The sequence below is a fragment of the Siniperca chuatsi genome, linkage group LG2 (genome assembly GCF_020085105.1).
Source record: "Siniperca chuatsi isolate FFG_IHB_CAS linkage group LG2, ASM2008510v1, whole genome shotgun sequence".
Classification (NCBI taxonomy): domain Eukaryota; kingdom Metazoa; phylum Chordata; class Actinopteri; order Centrarchiformes; family Sinipercidae; genus Siniperca; species Siniperca chuatsi.
This window is the reverse complement of record NC_058043.1, coordinates 8,470,027-8,490,242: the sequence shown is the minus strand read 5'-3', so window position 1 is coordinate 8,490,242 and position 20,216 is coordinate 8,470,027. Positions and strand designations below refer to the sequence as shown.

The 20,216-nt window shown below is 41.0% G+C and overlaps 1 protein-coding gene across 9 annotated transcripts in view; it reads right to left on the bottom strand.

Annotated features, from left to right (window-relative positions):
- Nucleotides 1-20,216, bottom strand: part of eif4g3a (eukaryotic translation initiation factor 4 gamma, 3a) — a 52,494-nt gene that overhangs the window by 16,645 nt on the left and 15,633 nt on the right. For 5 of the 9 annotated variants that reach the window (XM_044167966.1, XM_044167930.1, XM_044167947.1 and 2 more), the window contains 15 exons: nucleotides 19,712-19,801; nucleotides 18,385-18,417; nucleotides 14,753-14,773; nucleotides 12,055-12,234; nucleotides 11,455-11,566; nucleotides 11,098-11,258; nucleotides 10,606-10,740; nucleotides 9,065-9,296; nucleotides 7,476-8,261; nucleotides 5,840-5,931; nucleotides 3,937-4,225; nucleotides 3,580-3,704; nucleotides 2,173-2,292; nucleotides 1,284-1,439; nucleotides 773-970 (listed from right to left, as the gene is read on the bottom strand). In XM_044167966.1, coding sequence (XP_044023901.1) covers nucleotides 773-970; nucleotides 1,284-1,439; nucleotides 2,173-2,292; nucleotides 3,580-3,704; nucleotides 3,937-4,225; nucleotides 5,840-5,931; nucleotides 7,476-8,261; nucleotides 9,065-9,296; nucleotides 10,606-10,740; nucleotides 11,098-11,258; nucleotides 11,455-11,566; nucleotides 12,055-12,234; nucleotides 14,753-14,773; nucleotides 18,385-18,417; nucleotides 19,712-19,801 — 2,730 coding nt within the window. The remainder of the gene's footprint in view (nucleotides 1-772; nucleotides 971-1,283; nucleotides 1,440-2,172; nucleotides 2,293-3,579; nucleotides 3,705-3,936; nucleotides 4,226-5,839; nucleotides 5,932-7,475; nucleotides 8,262-9,064; nucleotides 9,297-10,605; nucleotides 10,741-11,097; nucleotides 11,259-11,454; nucleotides 11,567-12,054; nucleotides 12,235-14,752; nucleotides 14,774-18,384; nucleotides 18,418-19,711; nucleotides 19,802-20,216) is intronic. The other 4 variants (XM_044167921.1, XM_044167974.1, XM_044167957.1 and 1 more) reach the window with 3 other exon arrangements.

Sequence of the window (20,216 nt, the reverse complement as noted above, 5' to 3'; positions counted from 1 at the left end):
AAAGAAGTCATCAAAAAATGTAAATGTTCATAGTACATCATATTGTATTGAACTGTGTCATATTGCACAGCATTATATTGCATCAAGGCAGAGCTGAATCTAAACGGCTTAAACATTTAGCGAGTTGTTGACTGTACATTGAGATGCAAATTGGATTAGTTTCAGTTAGGATGCACACAGTGTAACAGCCTTCTGGCCTGTTCAGATGTGCCTTGTTCGCTCCTCTCTTGCAGGTTTGTGTAACTGGTAGGCGGGGCCGTCCACTTGGGCCGACTGGGCCCAATGCTCCCAGTCACTATAAAACCTGCCACCATGCACTTTGTTTGGTTCCTTTATCATTTCTCCCACCAATTCCTGCACACCATACTTCCCACACATCCACTCACTTACACCACTGACTTTACTGCCATCCACATCTAATCTCTTTTGCAATTAAATTTATGTTTTTGTACATAAACCAGTTCATTTAAGTGCGTTTTTGGTGTCTCTTCCTTATTTGCCATGGCCCTTCGAGCAGTCTACTGTTGTCACAACACCAGTAAACTGCACAGTCTGTGGAAGTAAGAACATTTTACTTATAGATAATTCCCTTGTCATGTTTTTCCATCTGGTAAATGGACCATAGTTGAGTTAAGATTATAAATTCACTTCCCACATCAAGATCTTCTGGATCAGTTCATTGATTTAAACCAGTAACCTTACATGCAGTCTGCTTCTCTACCCTAAAGTCGACACGCTTCATCCATTTTGACCGACACAATGACCTGCTTACCGTGGCGAGGCAGCGGCACATGTTTCCATAGGCCACAGAGAAGCTGGGCTCATCGATTGCCTTCTCAAAGACCAGGTCGATGACCCCTTTGAGTCTCTCTTCTGTGTCGATGGTCAGGTCTGTCACCTGCTTCATCAGCTGGTTGAACTTCTGAGGCGTCAGCTTGTTCAGGATGCTGCGAACCTTCCTGAAGAGATCCTGAGGGGAATCAGTCATAAAAGGCAGTTAATCACTGGGGTCCATCAATCATTTATTATGTGAAGTTGTTTCATTCTGTGGTAGGTTAAATCATTTACTGAGTAATAATAACTAAACTCTCATTTTGGTTTTCCAGTTTTTCCAGAATTAGACCAAATGATTGATTTAGTTTAAATTTCCAATAATTTAAAGCTCTTCAATTAAGTGGATTTTATGATTCATTAATAATAAAAACAAGTCTGGTGCTAATATCCTCTTTCGTGTATCTTTTATGTGTGTTTGCTTATATGTCTGTATGTATATTTGGCCTTACCAGTGTTTTTATCATCTCAGGATCCTCTGCAGGGCCCTCCCTCTTCATGCCAGGTTTCCAGGCATTCTCAGATTTTTTCAGCTGAATTTCATCATTCACTGACACGTTCATGATGATCTTCCTGGGTGGAGGCCGCCGTGCCCCAATGTTCATAAGCTGTAATGCAATGAAAGTCAATATTCCTGGTCACTGCAAGTTGCCAACCACACGATTTTTCTTTTAACCACTCACAATAACGCATTGTCTATTATAGTTTAAGTGTCGATCTGTAATGAAAAACAACAACTTATAACCAAAAACATACCGTAAAACAAATCTACATGACTATAAAAAGGTGCAGACAAACACTTTCTGCCAGAAGACTCTGCTCATTACCTTGTGAAATATGAAATCAGATCTACTTGAGCAGAGCCATATCACTAGATATTTGTCTAGAAGAACAGAAACACTAATGTGTTGCAGCACTTGAGTAGGTTAATTGTAATCAAATAAATCCTGACTCTGACAATGGTAAAACAGTGTCGCACTGCACTTTGGAGTGGTATATTGGAGATTTTTGTGCGTTAGATCAGCCACTGAACATTTATGGACGTCAGCAGAAACCAACTGGAACCAAGTACCTAAAACAGTATCCCATTATCCCCCGACTATAATGGAAAAGTTTGAAATATGTGTATTGATTAATGTTTTCCCCCTCTTAAAAGCAGCAAGTTATCTATTAAATATAACAAGTGAATTTTCCCGGTGTGGGATCAATAAAGTTTATTTTATCTTAAACACAAGGACAAATTGTGTGTTGAGAGGAAACACATAGTAGGAACAGAGTGTGTGTGTGTGTGACTTTATGAATGATTGTGGCAGCTTGAGTGTGTGTGTGTGTGTGACTCACTGCAGCGCCTCGTCCTCCGGTCATCTGCCTGCCAAAATCCGCAAAGGCAGGTGTGAAATCAGGTCCTCTGGAAATCACCCTGGAATCCACCACTCGAGATGGCAACTTGTTTTGGTTCATCTGTACGACAGATAACATACACAATACATCATCACACACACACACACACACACACGCGCGTGCGCGCGCAAACCATGAGGCGACCAGCAGGGGGAGCAGTGATCCCCCTAATAATAGAGGCAATAGGGCAAAAGGAGGCAGCCTGGTGAGTGTGTGCATTTCTATCCCAGTGGTCGCTTAAAAGGTGACCCCGTTGTAAAGGACAGTTATACTACAGTACCAGCTTTTGGTTTATGTATTTTTATGGTATTGGTAATAAATTATGCTTGCCGAGTTCAGCGGGCCATTCAGCGAGAAAAGTCAGAACCAGATGCGAAAGGGAAGGAGGGAAGAAAGGAACGCAGGAGAGAGCAAGATAGTTGTGGGGGAGGAGAGAAGAACAGATCCAGCTCTTTGTCTTTCAGCTGTCCTTGACTTCCTCTCGACTCTTTTCCAGTGAGATTTCACTTTCTCCCTCAGAGAAAAAGAGGCTATGGGACTGCACATCAACTGTTCGCCGGTCTGGTTGTTCTTTTCGGAGAGGTGGGGGAGGGGCATGTACTCTTAACACTGCCAAGTGTGACATAATAGCAATGTGATTTTAATCAAAACAGCATTTCAGCGGGCCATATGCTCCACCCAAACGTATGTGTGGATCAGAAGAAAGAACCAAACTCTCTGTAGTGTATCTTTGATCCACACAATCTAACAAAATAAGGCAATGTCTAAAATACTGCCTGTTGCTTTGAGCTAAAGATGAGGAACCCTGTTTCATGAGCAGGTTTATTCAAAACTAGGGCTTCAACTAATGACTGTTTTCATCACAATTCCCCAGAGCCTGAGGTAAGATTTGTCTAAAACCCTATGACACTGAATTATAAATAATAAGGACAAAATCTTTAAATTTGAGAAGCTGAAACCACAGAATGTTTCAGCATTTTTGTTTTATAACTGACTTAAAAGATTAATTGATTATATGAAAATTGTTGCCAGTTAATTTTCTTTCCAATGTATTTTTTCAGCTCTATTCAAAATAAAACCTTAAACACAGGTGCATTTCCATTTAGAGCCAATATATTGACTGACATTGTGGCCACAATGGACAAAGAAAATTTACTAGCCACTTTCCATTTTAAAAGCTGCATTTAGAGGACCTCCTGAGGCAGTTGGTTGTCTGCTAAAGAAACAGACTGAACAAATAACATTCCCAGCTTCAGCCAAAGATTCACCTACATTTGACACTTGAGGTGTAAGACATTGGGGTCTGAGTATTTCTGCAGGGATATCTGCGACAACTGGCTTACTCACCTTATCCAGCACCACATCACTGATGGGTGGGAGCCCCTCAGGCTTCTGTACACAGGCCGGCATGAACTGGAAGCCCAACAGGAAGTCCCTGTCATACTGACGCTTCCCATTGGGATCGGTCAGGTCTGGACCATCAAGCAGCGTTAGAAAGGGAAGGAAAGAGAAAAAGGAGCAAATATATATAAAACAAAGACTGAACTGAAAATAATTAAAGCAAAAGCTACACTAAGCGAATTCTTATCAACACAACGAAATCACTGCAGTGTTGTTCTACTGAAAAAACTGCTGTATTTTTAACATAACAGTTTAGCCTATAGTAACTTTAAACATCTGTCCAAATAATGGGGCCCCTCTGACCTTCCATGTCTTGTGGAGCCCCTGTAGAGTTCTCCTTGTCTCCGGGGGTGGCTCCACTGTCGCTGCTCTCTGTCTCTGAAGTGTGGCCTGCCCCGTTCCTCATGGGCTCCATCTCGGCCTCGCCGTTCTCCTCTGGGGCAGCAGGCTTTCTGTCAGCCTCGGGGCTGCTGGCAGGAGCTGGAGCAGGGGTGGAGGTGAAGACTGGTGGTAGGGGCACCGGGCTGCTGCTCAGAGGAGCTGACTGCAGGGCCTGATCTCCAGCAGGGTGATCCACTGGCCTGGGCTCGTCCTGTGTGGAGGCAAGATTCAGTTTTCAGATCCCCAATAATTTGTCGGTAAGCATTATGCCCTGCTTTATTATCGTCATTTAGCATTATAATCAATTCCTAAAGCTCAGTGGTTGCTGTCGTGTAGCTCTCTCTGAGTGTCTTGTGGGGAATTTTATGTACAAAAAATGATTTGACAGTTCATCACGTTTAAAAACTAGTCACAATTTTCTCCACATAACACTGTCTATAATTATCATTTACAGAGCTGTTATGAGCTCATCTGCAGACAGGGTGAAATGGATGGACACATAAAAGAAAGGGTAAAAATGCAGGAGTGGAAAATGAGGGATAAATGGATAAAAACAGAGTAAAGGCAGGGGACTCCGGGATGACTGAGAGATGATGAAACGCAGAGAGGGCAGAATGGCTCAGGTACAAACAAAAGACAGAAAAGGGGGGAAATAGGAGCGCAATAGGCTTGTCGTAGTAGGCACTGCCATTGGTGGAGCAGAGAGGACAAGCCTATGTTGGTATGATATCCTCTACACCATCCCTATTGTCATTTAACTATTATCTGAAATATTATCTGTACATGCAACACCATTTACACACAGTAAAAGGGGTTATTCTTGTCATATTATATCTATTTTTTTCTCTCCATATAATTCATGTTCTGTGGTACGAGCTCTATGTCCTATCAACAGCAGCTTCAAGTGGGGGCACTAAATTTGGTCTTCTGACTTGTGCTTTCAACTAGATCACGTCAAAGAATTCTAAGAGAAACAACTGTGTCAGTGTGGTAATACTTCCAGGGTTAAGCCAGCTTCACTGCATAGCCACGATTTCTTCAATATGAATTAAAATTGTGAGACTTTTATTACCTCTTTATTAGACACACAGAGTCTGAATTCAGAAGCTGTATTGAAATTTACTTTTTTTAATGTTCTAAGATATTAAAATGTGGGTGGCTATGATTATTTTTTTGTTGTAATCTGTAACTATGTTGAAAAGTTTTGTGTGAAATGTGTGTTTCCGCATAAAATAACATTTCTTCTAGTGCTTGTTCAATGTAGAAGCCATTTAAAAGTCTGTAACACCGGTCGGTATTTGGATGGTGTGAAAATTCTCTCACAGCTACAAGCCCAGAACATAACAATAAAGGAGAGGAAACGAAAGGCGGGACAGAGCAGATTTTACATACAGTGGGCTGGGTGAGCAATGACGATGATGGATAACTCCTTGCTGTCATTCTTGGACGATAACAAAACCCCCAAAGTCATTTATGTCTGCCACACATGTGGTAACATTTTCCACTTGAACTATTGCCCACATTGTGCCTTTCCTCTTCTCTCTCTCCCTTTGTCCCACTCCTTTGATACTTTGTAGGTATTTTAAAAACCAAAATGAAATACCAGCCATTTAAAAAAGGTGACAAAATCTCACAAAATCATTGAAAAGTAGGTAAATATCATTATTCATACGATATTTGTCAACAGACTAAACACTACTTCTACCAAGAGACTATATACACAACATTTAATGACGAATTTATCTATAATTTAAGCAAATTTACATTCATTGTATGTATAGGACTTTGAATACTCGCTACAGCTGTTTCAGTCCTCTTTTCTTACCTCGTCCTCTTCCTTTTGAGGTGTGTCTCCAGCAGAGATCCCTTCATTTGGTTTCCTCCAGGTCTTTGGTATAGCAGAAGCAGTCTGACTTACTACAGGGAAATACAAATGCAGGAACATGCAATCAGCCACAGCCAATCAATGGAACCACAATGGATTTAAAAGTGAAATTTGTGTTTAAAGAAACGTAACGATGGCAAGAAAAATCTTTTTGTCTGTATAAGAAAACCTGTTAGTCCACATTTAAATCTATGTAAAACAGTCCTGGCAAATACATTTTTTTAAATTGTTTAAACGATGGGTAGCAGATGGTTCTTGCTGTCAATATGACGACAGCCAGAAAATTACATAAAATGCTTTAAAGTCACTTGAATAGACTTAACTTTGAAGTCTACACAGTCCTAATATGTTAAACCCCCACCATCTCTGACCACACTAAAACAAACATTATTTATTGTTTGACAGAGCAGAAAAGAGGGATATATGGGGGAAAATGAAGTTTCCACAACCATGAGTCATATTTTTTGGAGATTTCCAAGATATCTTCATTGACATATACAGCTGTTATGGCAGACACAGCTCACACCCTAGACATAAAGGTTCCTCCCATTTAAAAGTCCACTGCTACACCTTATAACTGTATATGCTATTCCTGCTTGTAGTTGTAGCAAATTCTGTACTTGTGGGCACTTGTGTATTTGTCATAAATTGATCTATTGCTATAATTCATACAAAACAAGAACATGATAAACTAATAATAATAATAATAATAATAATAATGATACATGAGTAAAGATTTTAAAGGGCTAGCTGAAGTGACATTTCTCATGACTTTGACAAGACAAACAGGTGAGAGGTATACAACAGTGCTCCCTCATTCTGTAGAGAGATAAAATATTAACCACATTAGCATCTGACACTGAACGACAACTGCCTTAATAAAGTTTGACATGCTTTAGGTCTCTATTGATACATCCCTTCTTGTCCTATAGACAGCAAGTCAATACAGCTTCATACAGATGCCGCTGATGCTGAGACCTTTCAGTTCTGTCTGTCTGTCTGTCGTTGCTCTGCAGCATAACTACCCAACTACCTACTGTGACATGTATGTAACCCAGGGTACATTCAGTCACTCACAACTTTGTGGAGCATTTTACAAAACAAACAAAATACTTCCACTTGTTGTTAACCATTATTTGGTTCTGAATGTAGTTTTTTTTTTTGGCAAACAAAAATACCAAAAATGTGAAAGTAATCTTAAAAGGGACAACAAAATTATTTGTAATTAATTTATATGTGTGTCACATAATTTCCAGGTTTTTCTAAAAGCATGGTAACTGCATGCTGAGAGTTTATTCTATCCGAGGATGCCTTCTTGGGGAATCAACTGTGTCAGCATAGTGCTTGATGACAGAGTATCTGCAATGTGTGCTGTATGAGCGTTCATACAGACACACCATAGTGCATGATAGAGCCACTTAATGTTGCTATTTAGGCATAATACCATGAAAAAGTAGTGTACTCATAAAACAGCCTCTCATTTTAGGTTGGACTGTCACAAAAAAAAAAAGAGTCATTACTCCTTTGTTGCAGGTTAATAAATTGAACAGTTGTTGAAATGCAACAGATATATTACCTGTAGTGGGACTCTTCCTGGTGAGTGCTTGTTGCTGGGACTCTGTTTTGCTGTCAGTAATGCCTCCATGTGCCTCTGTCCCTACTGCAGGGACGAGGTCTTTAGTGTCTATGGACTTGCTCGGTTCGTCGGCCTCTGTTGTGGCCTGCACTAGAAGCGGAAGGCCAGGGGGGAGCATAACTGGCAAAGCTGGGGCGGGGCTTGAGGTCAAGGTGACTGGCACCACAGCCACAGGTGCCATAGGGGCGAGCGCAGCAGCAATGGGCACCTCTGGCCTCATGTCAGAGGGCAAAGTTTCAGAGGAGGAGGCCTCTCTGTAAGCAGCAGCAGAGGCCTGGGGCTGGAGTGCAGCTGGGGACAGAAGAGAAGGCTCATTAGCTGGGTTGTCTAGCTCAGTCCCAGAGTCTGCAAGGCCGTTCAAAGCCTTGGGAGTTGGTGCTGGCGAGGCAGCCAGAGTTCGTGGGACGTCTGAAAGAGGCTTGTCTGTGTTGGGAGTCTGAGGTGGCACCAACGAGGGTTTGTGCTCTCCGACTGAGGAGGGGGAGGAGGGAGAAGAGGCTGAAGCAGTGGACTCCCTGGCTGGGGGACGTTCACTTTTGTTGGCCACTGAAAGTGGGAGAGTGGTGGGGGCGGTAATCGAGGCGGGGAAAGGAAGCTCTGGTTCAACAGTAGAAGAGGCCTCAGTTACAGGAGCATTGACCTCAAGTCTCTCCACAGGGGCTTCAGGCTGCACAAGCTTAGGGGAGGAAGACTTCTGGACAACTGGCTCCAGTTTTGGCGTATCATCTGGAAGGATGAAGAGTTCAGATAAACACACAATTTAATCATCAAATGTAATATTTGCATTATATTGTACTTAAAAGTTTCTTTAAATAGATCATGTGTGTAAAGATTCTTGGATGGAAACATGACTTTGTGTTTCTCTAGTATATTAACTAACCTGGTAGGTACGACAATACAATCATTTTAGATTCAAAAGTTTAAAAACAGTTCATTATTGTCAACTAAAAGTTTGTGATTGTGACAGGCCCAGGCTCAACAAACCAGACATGTAAAATTTTCCAACATTTGTATGGATGGTAGAAGTTTAAAACTGCAGCCTGAAACTTACTAATAATCTTCTATACAAAAGGTAGAGCTGGTTCCAAAACTTGTCCTAAGTAATGCCGGTTAAAATGTTCCAGCTAATTACTGGAAAAGCAGGAAGCCCTGCTGACACTACACTGTGATTTGTAAGTGAAATGAAAGTGAAAGAATTCAATATACAGCATGTTCTGGGAAAAAGAAAAGTGATACATAAAATGTGTTTGGAAATCGTCGATTGAGCAAAAGAGTTACTGGGGCTGCTGCTCCACATTAGAGGGACCATAAAACCTAAGATGACATTGCCTGACATGGGAGGCAATGACACAGCAGTAAAACAGTCCAATATTTAGTGTAATTGTCTTGAGGGTCTAAAGTTATATCTTCACAATTTGAACATAAAAATGTGGTTAAAAGTGCCTTGGTTAGATTGTTAAGTGTGGGACCCCTACTTGTTAGGAGTTGTGGATGTATTTTAAAGAAAGAGAGGGGATGCTGGTGCAGACCTGGCCCTGGTTTGGTGTCTAAAGCCCCAGATGTCAATGGCTGCTGTGGCTGTTGGGGCTGCGGTGGCTGTGGTAGCTGCGGGGGCTCCAATGTGTAGCCTCCAGAATGGGCCTGCTGTGGCTGAGGAGGCTGCGACTGCTGTTGGTGCTGCTCTGGGGTCTGACTGCTGCTCAGCTGCTGCTGCGATTTGAGGTAGAAAATGTGAGGATAATGAGGGTGCGGCCATAAAAACTAGCAACACAGAAAACCAGAAAGACAGGCACAGAGATGTAGGCAAGCACGCACACAAACAAATAAACAAACAAGCCCAAGTGCAGGATTAAGCAGAAATAAGGAATCCAATGGGGTATGGTTAGATTAGGAATGTAGCACAAGACAGAAAATGAAGATCAATGTGGGAGGAATGGCAGGAGGAGGGGAATGGCTCATAACAATGCAGAGAAAGGACAGAGGAAAAGGGGCAGATACAGAAAGAAATAAAATCAAAAGGGGCACAAAAAGACAGAGAAAGAGAGGAAAGACACTGTTAACATCCACAGGAGGACACAGGGAGGAAGAAGTCACAATGTCCTCCTTCAGAATCCAGGAAAGCTGTCTGATTTGGCTTGGTATGTTTCATTTATTAAAAATGTGCCAATGGCGTCAATACAGTGATTTTCAGCTTCAATACCATGACCCAGACCTTTGCTGCTTTCCATTCTATCCATCTGATTAGGGGCTGCAATGCAAGTACCAGTGGTACTCTTGGTCAAAAAGACCAGGACTTTTGTTTACATCTAGGCAATGCACTTGCACAAAAATAAAAATTCAAAACTTTTTTTAAACAACAGAATGGATAGATAAGAGAATCTGAATGAATTCTGTACGAGGAGTAGGAAAAATACAGACAGCACATATGCAATCTACTGTTAAAGATAGTGGGTGAATAGAAATAGTGATAGGAAGGAAGCAGGTGTAAGATTAAAAGCTGTAAGAGCTGTTAAACAAGACTACAATTAATTAATTACAATCGTTAGGGGAAAATTATGTGTAAAGTGATTTTTAATCATTTAAGTCATGGCCCTACCTGCATGTCTAAACATATGTTGTATATGATGTTAATGAAATGACTCTTTTTCGTTATTGTTCTATAGGCCTTTTGACCTAAATAGTCCCAGGAACATATGACTGGGAAAACAAAGACTGCAAAGAACACAAACACTCAACCACATTTATAAAACTACTGACAAAACTGCTTTTTAGATGATGTAATGATTTTTTTTGTCATTTTCTGGATAGAAAGTCATCATGAATTTCTTATGAGAGGGCAAGATGGCCCGAATAAATTGCCAAAGACACAAATGCCGTGTCCTGTCTGTCACACACATGGTGGAGAGCAGAGAGGATCAGAGCACAGAGCTCACACTGCCACCAAGCAACATGAGACGCCTGTCCTCTCCTTGGCCAAAGCCCCAGTCTAATCAGCTGCTTTTAATGCTACACTACCCTCAACTGTAACTACTGTATGTGAGTGGTGGGTGAGCGTGTCAGAGAGCCATACCTGTGGGGGTGTAGGGGTAGAGGAGGGGCGACCGACAGGAGGCGTTGAATTCCTGCTCCCTGAACCCCCTGCCATGATCTCCTCTGTGATATCCCTGCCACCCTGATTGGGGTCACGGATACGGATCTGGGAGGACAATGGCACAAAAACCAGACCTCACTAAAGCGCCCAAGTCTTAGCGCAACCCTCCCTCAGCCATATTTTATGCATGTTTTTCATCAGCAGAATTGTACACTAACAGGTGGCGAGTCAAAATTAGGAATAAAACATGTGTGTCTTGTGTGATAGAAGGGAGTGTCCTGAAGTGAGCATCATACTCAAATAAAAATAATTTGGTGTGTTATCACAAACAAAATAAAATTTGAAGAAAAAAAACAAACACTATTGCTGGAGGTTCAGTGTGTCAAAACCATCAAAACTGTTGGAAAAAGCATCTTTGGTCAAATGTTGCCTCTAGAAAAGACAAACTAAGGCTACTACTAAGATACTCACTGTTTTCTTCTCACGCTTGGCTGGTGGAGGTTGCTGTGGTGTAGGCACTATGATGGGGGATGAGGAGGGGTACACAGTCTGTCCTGGGTAGTAGGGTGGACCAGCTGTGGGAACGGGAGCAGGAACAGAGGGTGAGACAGGTGGGTGGTACCTGAGGGGATCTGAATGGATATGAGAGAAAAGAAAAACAGAAGAAAACAGATTTTAGTGAAACACTGATACGTTCCCTGCTTCAGGAGCACACAAGGCTAATAGGTTGTGTGTATTTGTGCTACTGTGTGGTGAATTCAGATATTAAATGTGTTATGGGTGTGGGAATAGTGCTTGATGTGTGTCTGTGTTGGATTAATGACTCACGATATGGGGCAGGGTACTCCCCTGGCCCTGGACCAGGATAGAAGGTGCCAGACCCTGGAGGTTGCACAGAATACTGCTGAGGAGGTCCCACGTAGGGCGTACTGTGACGATACTGCAAGTAAAGAGGACAGAGAGAGACAGCTTAACACATCATCAGTGAGGATAAGGCAGATACTGTAAAAAAAAACCAAAAAAAAAAAACCAAGTAATTTTAAAAACTGCACACTTTTGCGATCAGTAATGTTATTTTTTGAATGTTCGAATTTCATTATCCTTCTGTGAGATTTTGGATAAGCCCTCTATTAAATTCCACCTTCACCAGTGTTATGAACTGTATTTCTAGTAATTAGTCAAATCTAACCAGTACCAGCTTCTACCAGAGTCAAATGTCAAATTAAAATATTTTTGCTTAATTTTACTCAAAGACAAAGTGTAATTTTGATGTTCAGAATCTGTTCATTATAATAAATCAAAATAAGAAAAATGCTTGTAGAAAACTTATGTACACACATAACTATAGCTGGGACTGAGGTATAGACCGATAGTAGTGTAACAACTTCGAATGTAATTTTAAGACCCAGTTCAGTCTGTCTGTGTCACCTGTGGGATGTAGTACTGTGCAGCCTGTGGGGAAGGGAAAGGCATGGGTGCCATGGTCATCATGATTGCTTGGTTAGTGGGGTAAACAGCCGCTGTGGGAGTCTGTGAGCCAGGCCGTATGGAGGGCGTGTTTGTAGGGATGGTGGGCCTTGCAGTCTGCATCTGAGTCCTCTGGAAAAACTGAAAGCAACATGTCAGAGAAACACAGAGAAAGAGACAGAAACAAAAAAAAACATTAAGTACTATCCCAGAGGCAGCAGTCTCATTTCAGCATGCTGCCATGCTTTATCTAAAATAAAAACAAGTGCAGTTTTTCAGACGTCTTTTAAGGGATGAAAGGCAAAATGATTTTCAGGCCGACATGCACCCTTTTATACTTCTGTCAAATGGCTCTATAATCAACCCATAATCTCCTCCATGAATTGCTTTACTGAACATCTCTAAAGTTCGGATTTTCTATTGTCATTGGCGAGCAATAATATGAATCAGATGAATGATATCTACAAAATAGGGAGCACCACTCTGTTTAGACACTTTCATCCTAAATATTTCCTCCTACAATCATCTAATCAACTAACCAGATGCTTTAAAAGCATAATTAAGTAGTTCATAAAGATAAAATGTAATCACAGGAAGCCATGGCATATAATCATGTGTAAGTGTATAACAGAGTGAACTGTTTCGATTCTTCCAGACATTCACAATAGGCCCTGTGTTCATCATTATCTTCATCACATGCAACTTCACAAGGTGGGAGGAAGGCAGGCATATACATATGATTGGAGTGGTGGATCATTTAGGATTAGGTTTGGAAAAGTTTCACTAACTGAATGGAGTCTGGCTGCAGAAATTCTGTGTTGATACCACAAATGTCTTCTGACCTGATTTTTTTTTTAATCACCGTGGCAACCAACAGTTTTACAACACTAGTGAAAAACCAGGGTATATAAAGATGTAAACAAAAGCAGGTTTCTCTACACTTTTTTTTAGTTAGTTTTTGCTTGTTTTGTGATTCATCTCTAATTCAAGTTGTGTTCATTTGCTTGTTCTCCTTTGAATTTTAGTTAATCAAGATCAAATTAACCAGTAGTATTAATTTTCATTCATGAATGGAGACTGTAGTATTGTTTAGACTTTTAACCAATTGGTTACGAGACATTACCTTTCACTAATGAAACCCGATGCCACTTGCTACCAAGACGTGGAAGGAAATCAACTAAAATTGAAGGTTTGTCACCGGGATATCCAACGCCTATACACACACTGGTAGTTGAAGGTAGTGTTCTTGTCTGGGGGTCAATGGGTTTTTTAAATGTCTTTTGAATTGTGGTGATTAATAATTTGATATTTAACGATTCACAAAGAGATGAAGGATCTCTCTGAGATGATTGTTAATAAATGTTTCCTATGGTTGGATAAGCAACAACTTTGGAGTGCAATTTAAAAGCAAAGCAGACCAGACCTTATTGGCAAAGACAGGCCAAATTACTGTTTCCTGTAGAAAACTTAAAAGGGATTAGTGTAAAAAAAGTGTCAATTTCATTCCTTCGCTCTTTATTTTTCTTATTTTGGCTAGTCTGTCTGCACTGTGAATAAGCTGCACCAGACTCCACAGCTGTAAAAAATAAAAACTCTTGGACTGCTGAATGGCTTCAAATACCTCTTTTTGTGCCTGAGCAGCTTGGCCAACCTTGTAGTTGTACTGAGTGTGTGACACACAGCATGGCTTTCTTTATCAGGCAGCAATATGTCCTTTTCTCATGTGTCAACGAGCACAGAAAACTTAGAAAATATGTACTCGTAGTCACTGCAGCTACAATGACTTCTATACAGCACATGTCACAATCAATTAAAAGTTTAATATTGGACAGGCTTTGTGTTTGGACGGGCCTGAAGAAAGACCACTACCAACAGCTGTGACCGACTTCCAAACAACTAGGGCTCAAGCTGGGAATACCCAACCACAGTTACAGTGGGCTCCAGTGAAGGAGAGCAGAATAAACAATGCTGTAAAACCATCTAAAAATACCCAGGAGGGAAATCACCTTTAACATAATAAACCAGGTTCAATGGCTTTATTGTAAACATCCCTGTGGAAATCTGGGAAACGACCAGGAATCTGTTCATTACCAGCTACCCAAAGACAGTCTCAGTAAAAATTGCTGGCAAAGCAAGAAATATGAGTCAATGAGCAAAACAACTTTTCAACACTGTCAACAAAAAAAGTGCTTCGTAACTTAGGCTTAAAACAATCACTGAAACAATAAGTGTGCTCAACACAGAAACCATACGTACGTCCAATGGGCATCTAGAAAATAATGTGAAACATTACATATTACAGGTAACAGACACTTTATCACATTGATATAAAATAAAACACACTTATCTTAGGGAGGAATATGCAGTCTCTTTCATTCCACATGCTGTTCATTAAACTGTGCAAGCTAATTAAAGATGAGTAATGATGGAGGAAAAGTCACATTTTTTTAACTGAAAGGTCCAGTAATGATCCTCTACAAGATAAAAGACAGGACATAGGGATAAAATGATGATAAAAGACGTCTCTACTGAGCATACACTGTAGTGAAGATGAGGGGGTGTGCAGGGTTAATAGTTAGGAGGGATGGGATCATTTAAGGATGATCCTCATCATGCCATGCAGGTCAGAAGAGACTTGACTTTTTGAGGTAAATGTTACCTGGATGGGCCTGAATCCTCCCTTGAGTATTGAAAGCAGGAAAGAGAGAAAAGCCAATGGGAGACTGTACTGGTGAGACTGATGCCTCAATACAAAAACAAGCAGGCAAATCATTCACCCACACACATCAAGGCAGGAAACTACACCAATAATTTCCAACTTCCTGACACAGTACCTGACCTGAGCCACTTTGATTGGCTAAAATAGCTCACACTAGAGAAGAACGCGAGAATGAGGGTTGGTTTATCATTGACTTAGCTTAAAAGTCACAGTCAAAATGTCACATCAGCATTTGACTTGTGGCCATGTCTACCCTGACATAACACGCACAGTTACACAGATATCCACATGCACATAAGCCTCTATCACCCAAACACACACTTTACTTCTAGAGGTATTTCCTTTCTCAAATTGAGCAGCCTGAGCCTGTGTGCCAGACTATCGCTTGCTTTGCCAATTTGGCATTTTCCAGCCCCAGTGGGACCTGGCTGCCACCTGCGACAATGACTTAGCAACACAGATGATATTGAGGGCTGCAGGACAGGGAGGGCCCGCAGCCTTTTATCTAATGGAGCTGATACACTTCACTGCCCTAGTAGCCTGGTAGTCCTGCTGGCTCATAGGGATGGAACAAATCACTGCTTTTGGTGAAAAGTTTTGTTTCCTTGTGAGATGTGGGCTGATGTTTTCACTTTATAGCAGATTAGTAACTTAGGCTGATGCTTGATTTTTTACCCTGAATTGAACCATTTCAACCTTTTGAACTGTCTTTATCTTTTCTAATCATTTCTCTAGCATCATGGTGCAGTGTAAACAAAGTGAAATGTTGACCAGAAATACTAGCATATAGGATTGTTCTAAAGTAGCTAGATTTTGATGCCAAAGTAACTCTGTTCAACCTATTTGGTCATGCTCTGTATGCCTCATGTACAGGTGGAAATGCTGACAAAAACAGCATGTTAAGGCCTTACGATTATATGACATTTCCATTATTTGTAGCCAACCAAGAGGACACACTCAAGGGTAAAACTCAGATTGATAGAGTTATTTACACTCTGAATAGCTCTCTGGAGAAAACAACAACAGTTGTTTGTTTTATAGGTAACTCTAATTTCCACTGGTTTTGACCTTTTGGTTCTCACACACACACACACACACACAAAAGCCGTGTTTGAAATCCAAAGAAGTCAGTTACACTGATAAGTGGAGGAAAGAAATAAAATAATGATGAACCTTGTTTGAAGACAGACTTATGCTTTGGACAAATGAATTAATTTTCTGATCTCTATGTACCCTTTGCTGTGCATTGAGTGTGTTTCAGGGAGACAATGGCTGTTTTCTCCATTGGTATAAAAGGCCACTGTTTGGCTTCATCTGCTTTCCGACTCCACTTCCGTGGTGGCACAAGGGATCCCAGCGCCAGTTTGTGACAGCCAGAGCACGCACTTGTGTGTGTGTGTGTGTGTGTGTGTGTACACACACACACTAATGTTGGCAAACACACCCGACACACTTTGACACCATACTATAAATAGTCTGTTAAAAAAATGTGTCCACACAGACACATCCAGAAGGTGAGGATGTTGGACAACAAGTTACACAGGGCACATCTTGGGGACGCGGGGTGTGAATAACACATCAATCTTAAAAGTGGGCAGCTGTATGAATCATTACAGCATGAGTCAACAAACACAAACATAACAGGAAGTCACATAGACTGAATGTCAGCACCTGGACACGTCTAATACGTTAGCATCCACAAGCTAATACACAAACATCTTAAATACTGCACTGCCCGACATGAAAACATTAACATGCCCTTCATAACCTCATGACATCGATTCACAAAGTGTCAACTGCCTAACAGGATCCAGAGTGTAATTTACACAAGCGTTAGCCACAAACACAGACACACACTGGGCTGGTCCACACACTTGTTCCTGACTCTTTCCTTGACTACAGCCTACCTGACCACTGGCCACTGTCCCTTATCACTTTGTCTTGTTTTATCCTGAAAATCAATGATTAACCACTGGTTATAAGCTTTCAAAAGGCAATGTGAAATAATCAGCGTCTCAAGCCTAATTCTTGAATATGGCTTGTAGATGTGGTTGTGAAGAAATCTAGACCACAAAGTTCTCACCCAAACAATGATAAAACAGCCAATTTAATTGCAGTACCTTCATGTAATAAATGGAAACAAATGAGACCATTGTCTCATGACTGCAAAAAGTCTTACAGATTTAGCTACGCAAGCACAGAAATAATGTCGCCATTTCTGTTTTCAGGCCTAAAGCAATCTGCAATACAGCAGAATATCCTTAAACACAAGTGTGATTGCATATGATGTCTCTACTACTCGTAGGTCAACTATACTAATGCCTTAAAAATAAAAGAAAAAAAATAACAGATTAACTTTCCACTATCAAAACACTTATCGTTAAATGACAAGTCGATGTCACTCAAGAGAGTAAGAACTGATATTCAGCCCCAATATCCTGTTAGATAAACAAACATCCAAATAAACAAGAAAACTGTGTTCAACGCCATTTCACTGGATAGTGAAGGCACCACATCATATTAATGGAACTGCGTCCAGTACTACTGTTGTATAGAGGTGCCCTGCAGTTTGTCCAGAAGTTAGCTGTTATTGACTGTCGTTCGGCCGATTCAGTGTGCTGAATCCTGGTAGATGCAATTGAAAGAGAGCACTCTCCAACTGGTGTTTTATCCTACTAAGATAATTATTTCATCCTATAATGTAGCTTCTCTTTATTTTTCACCTTTTCTTTTCTTTTTCTTCAATAAGCAAAACACCATGAGCTTACAACCAGTGCAAAGTTCAAAAATGTAGACTGACTGGTTATTTCTACTTTGGTTCAAGTTCTTCTCCAGACACATAAAATACTCTGCTGTGATTAATATTTTGTTTAACATGGTTATCCCACATAAAAAGTAAAAAATTTAGGGAAGTATACAGACATCTCCCCTTCAGTAAAGGAATGTGAAAACACCTCTCTAGTGACAAAATTTGCACAGATACAAGTCAGTAAAGTCAAGGTTTGACATATTAGGGGACTTAAACATAAGAAAAACACATTTTTGAGTGGAGGGGTACTTTAAAGTAATAGATCAAGATTCTATCATGTTAAATGCCTTATAATCACCCAGAAAAATCACCCAGAAGGCTGAGAGAATCACAATCATTAGGATACATCCTGTACAAAAACAGTTACTTGTTTCGCTCAGAGCCCAAACCCAGGACACCCACAAGCTTCATTACATTAAACCCAATAAAGACTATTAAATACTGAGTCAATTCTTGGATTGAACTAAGATCAATCTCACCATAAAAATAAGCACGAACAGTGCAAGAACACACCCGTCAGGAAACAGCTCTGTGCACCTGGGTGGATATCTTGATTAAATAGCAGCACGCTCAGAAAAATCCCATGATAATCAAAACCTCTTTAACTGTATGCAAGATACTTGAAGGCTTTCAAATCTGAGACTTTTTTAAGGAACAGCAGACGCCCCACAAACAGCCCTTTGCCAGCAGGTACCAGCAAACTGCTTTGATGATGATGATGCAAGAGAGGAAGCAGGAGGGGTGTTCAGCAGGGGTAAATTACCTGATGGTGGGTTGGTCGAGGGCCCGTAGCAAACTGGTGGGGGAGGGAGGAGGTGTCCAGCAAGAAGATTTGAAGCAGTGATGGCAAAGCGGGGAGAAGAAAGAGCATAAGAGAGACACAGAGGTAAGATGAGCAATGAAGGCAGATGCTTGAAAATACAGTACAAAACCACAGAGCAACAAGGCTTTAAAGACACATGATGCAGCTCTCAGACCCAGGTCAAAGTGTGTATTTGCAAATAATAATAGCTTGCTTTAAGTACCAGATATGTTGACTGCATCAGGACAATGTAGATATTATGATGCCAAATTGTCAAACAAAGAAAAGAATATAATTTGTATGCTGTGAAGCATACTGTAGTAGTGGAATTGAAATAATTCCCAGTCTTATGTGGCAAACCTTACCATTGTAACCACAGTTTAAAACAAGACTTACATATGTGTATACACACACCGACCGTGGTCTGGTTTGCCTGGCTTTACTGATAGGTGCTCGGCAGTCGCAGGAGCCAGATAAGTTTAATTAATAATAAAAATGACCAAAATCCATCCCCCTTGTTAACCTGCTCAAAAGATGCTCTGTGCTTTGTCTCCTAGTGGCGTATCACATTGCCGCTTATAATAATCGCCACAGTCTCGGGACATATGAGACATACTGGTTTTGAACTATGGGAAGATTGAACATGTAAGAGTCTGTCCATTCTTGATTAAAAGCTCTTTTTTCGCTGCCTAATTTTCTCTTTTTAGAGTACGCAATGTGAAATTATTTCTCCGACTCGTCTCCTCTCTACTCTCTCTGTCTGCCTGTACCTCACTCAGTGCTTCGACTTGCGGGCTGCTAAACCAGTGCCAGAAAAGTTAGAAAAGATGGCGGTGGTTAAAATAGAAACTCTCCGTCAAAATTGTATAATTCTCAACAATTTATCTGTATTCTCTACAGCAGACGGGGAGAAAGAGAAAGTGCGGCAGCAGCATGACAGAGGCCAGGTCAGAAATTAACAGAGCTTGGAGCAAAAGTGCCCTTGAATGCTAATAAACTTTTTTTCTTTTTTCTTTGCTGTTCTCACTTGTTCTCATCTTTGTGCTGCAAACTGAGTAGATATTTGACAATATAGGGTTAGGGTTAAAAATGCAGCCTAAGGGCCTCATCGCCATGAGCAGATCAGTCAATGTTACTGGAGCTCTGTGTGGCTTCTAAACACCAGATCCCTCCATCACTGACTGAATTAAACTTCAACTTCCAATAACAGTCACAGTAAACCAAGTACCCAAACCAACAGTTTGGGTACTTGGAGGCAGGCGTGCTGTAAATCCAGAGGGAGACTCACCGGGCGACTTTGTGGCTGTGCATTCATTGGCTGTGTCTGAGAATACACTAGAGAGGCAGAACCAGCATTTTGTCCAGGGTTGTACGGAGACTGTCAAAAGAAGAAAAGGAAAGACAGACAGAGAAGTAGATTGTTCAATACATACAGACCAGGAAGTGCGCAGCAATCGGTCACTAGTCAGTTAATTTCACATACCAACTGTAACCTTAAGAAAAACACCAGACATCACAACACTAACTTATTTTGGATATTGCTGGGAGAACATTTTTTCGATTGGGGTTTTTGTACTGCACAAAAATAATTGCTACCCTCAAGGACAGCAAATCTTGTGTTCCTTTATTCTTCATCTAGTGTGCAGTGGAGCTAGGCAGAGGTGGGTTTAAGCAGATCTGCGTACTCTTCTTCAAGCTGCTGGTGGTATGGTTGTGATAATTTAAGTTTGTGCTGGCTGACAAGACTATCTATAGAAGGCTGGTGAGAGACTAGAGCTGCTTTAGGGTGAGGC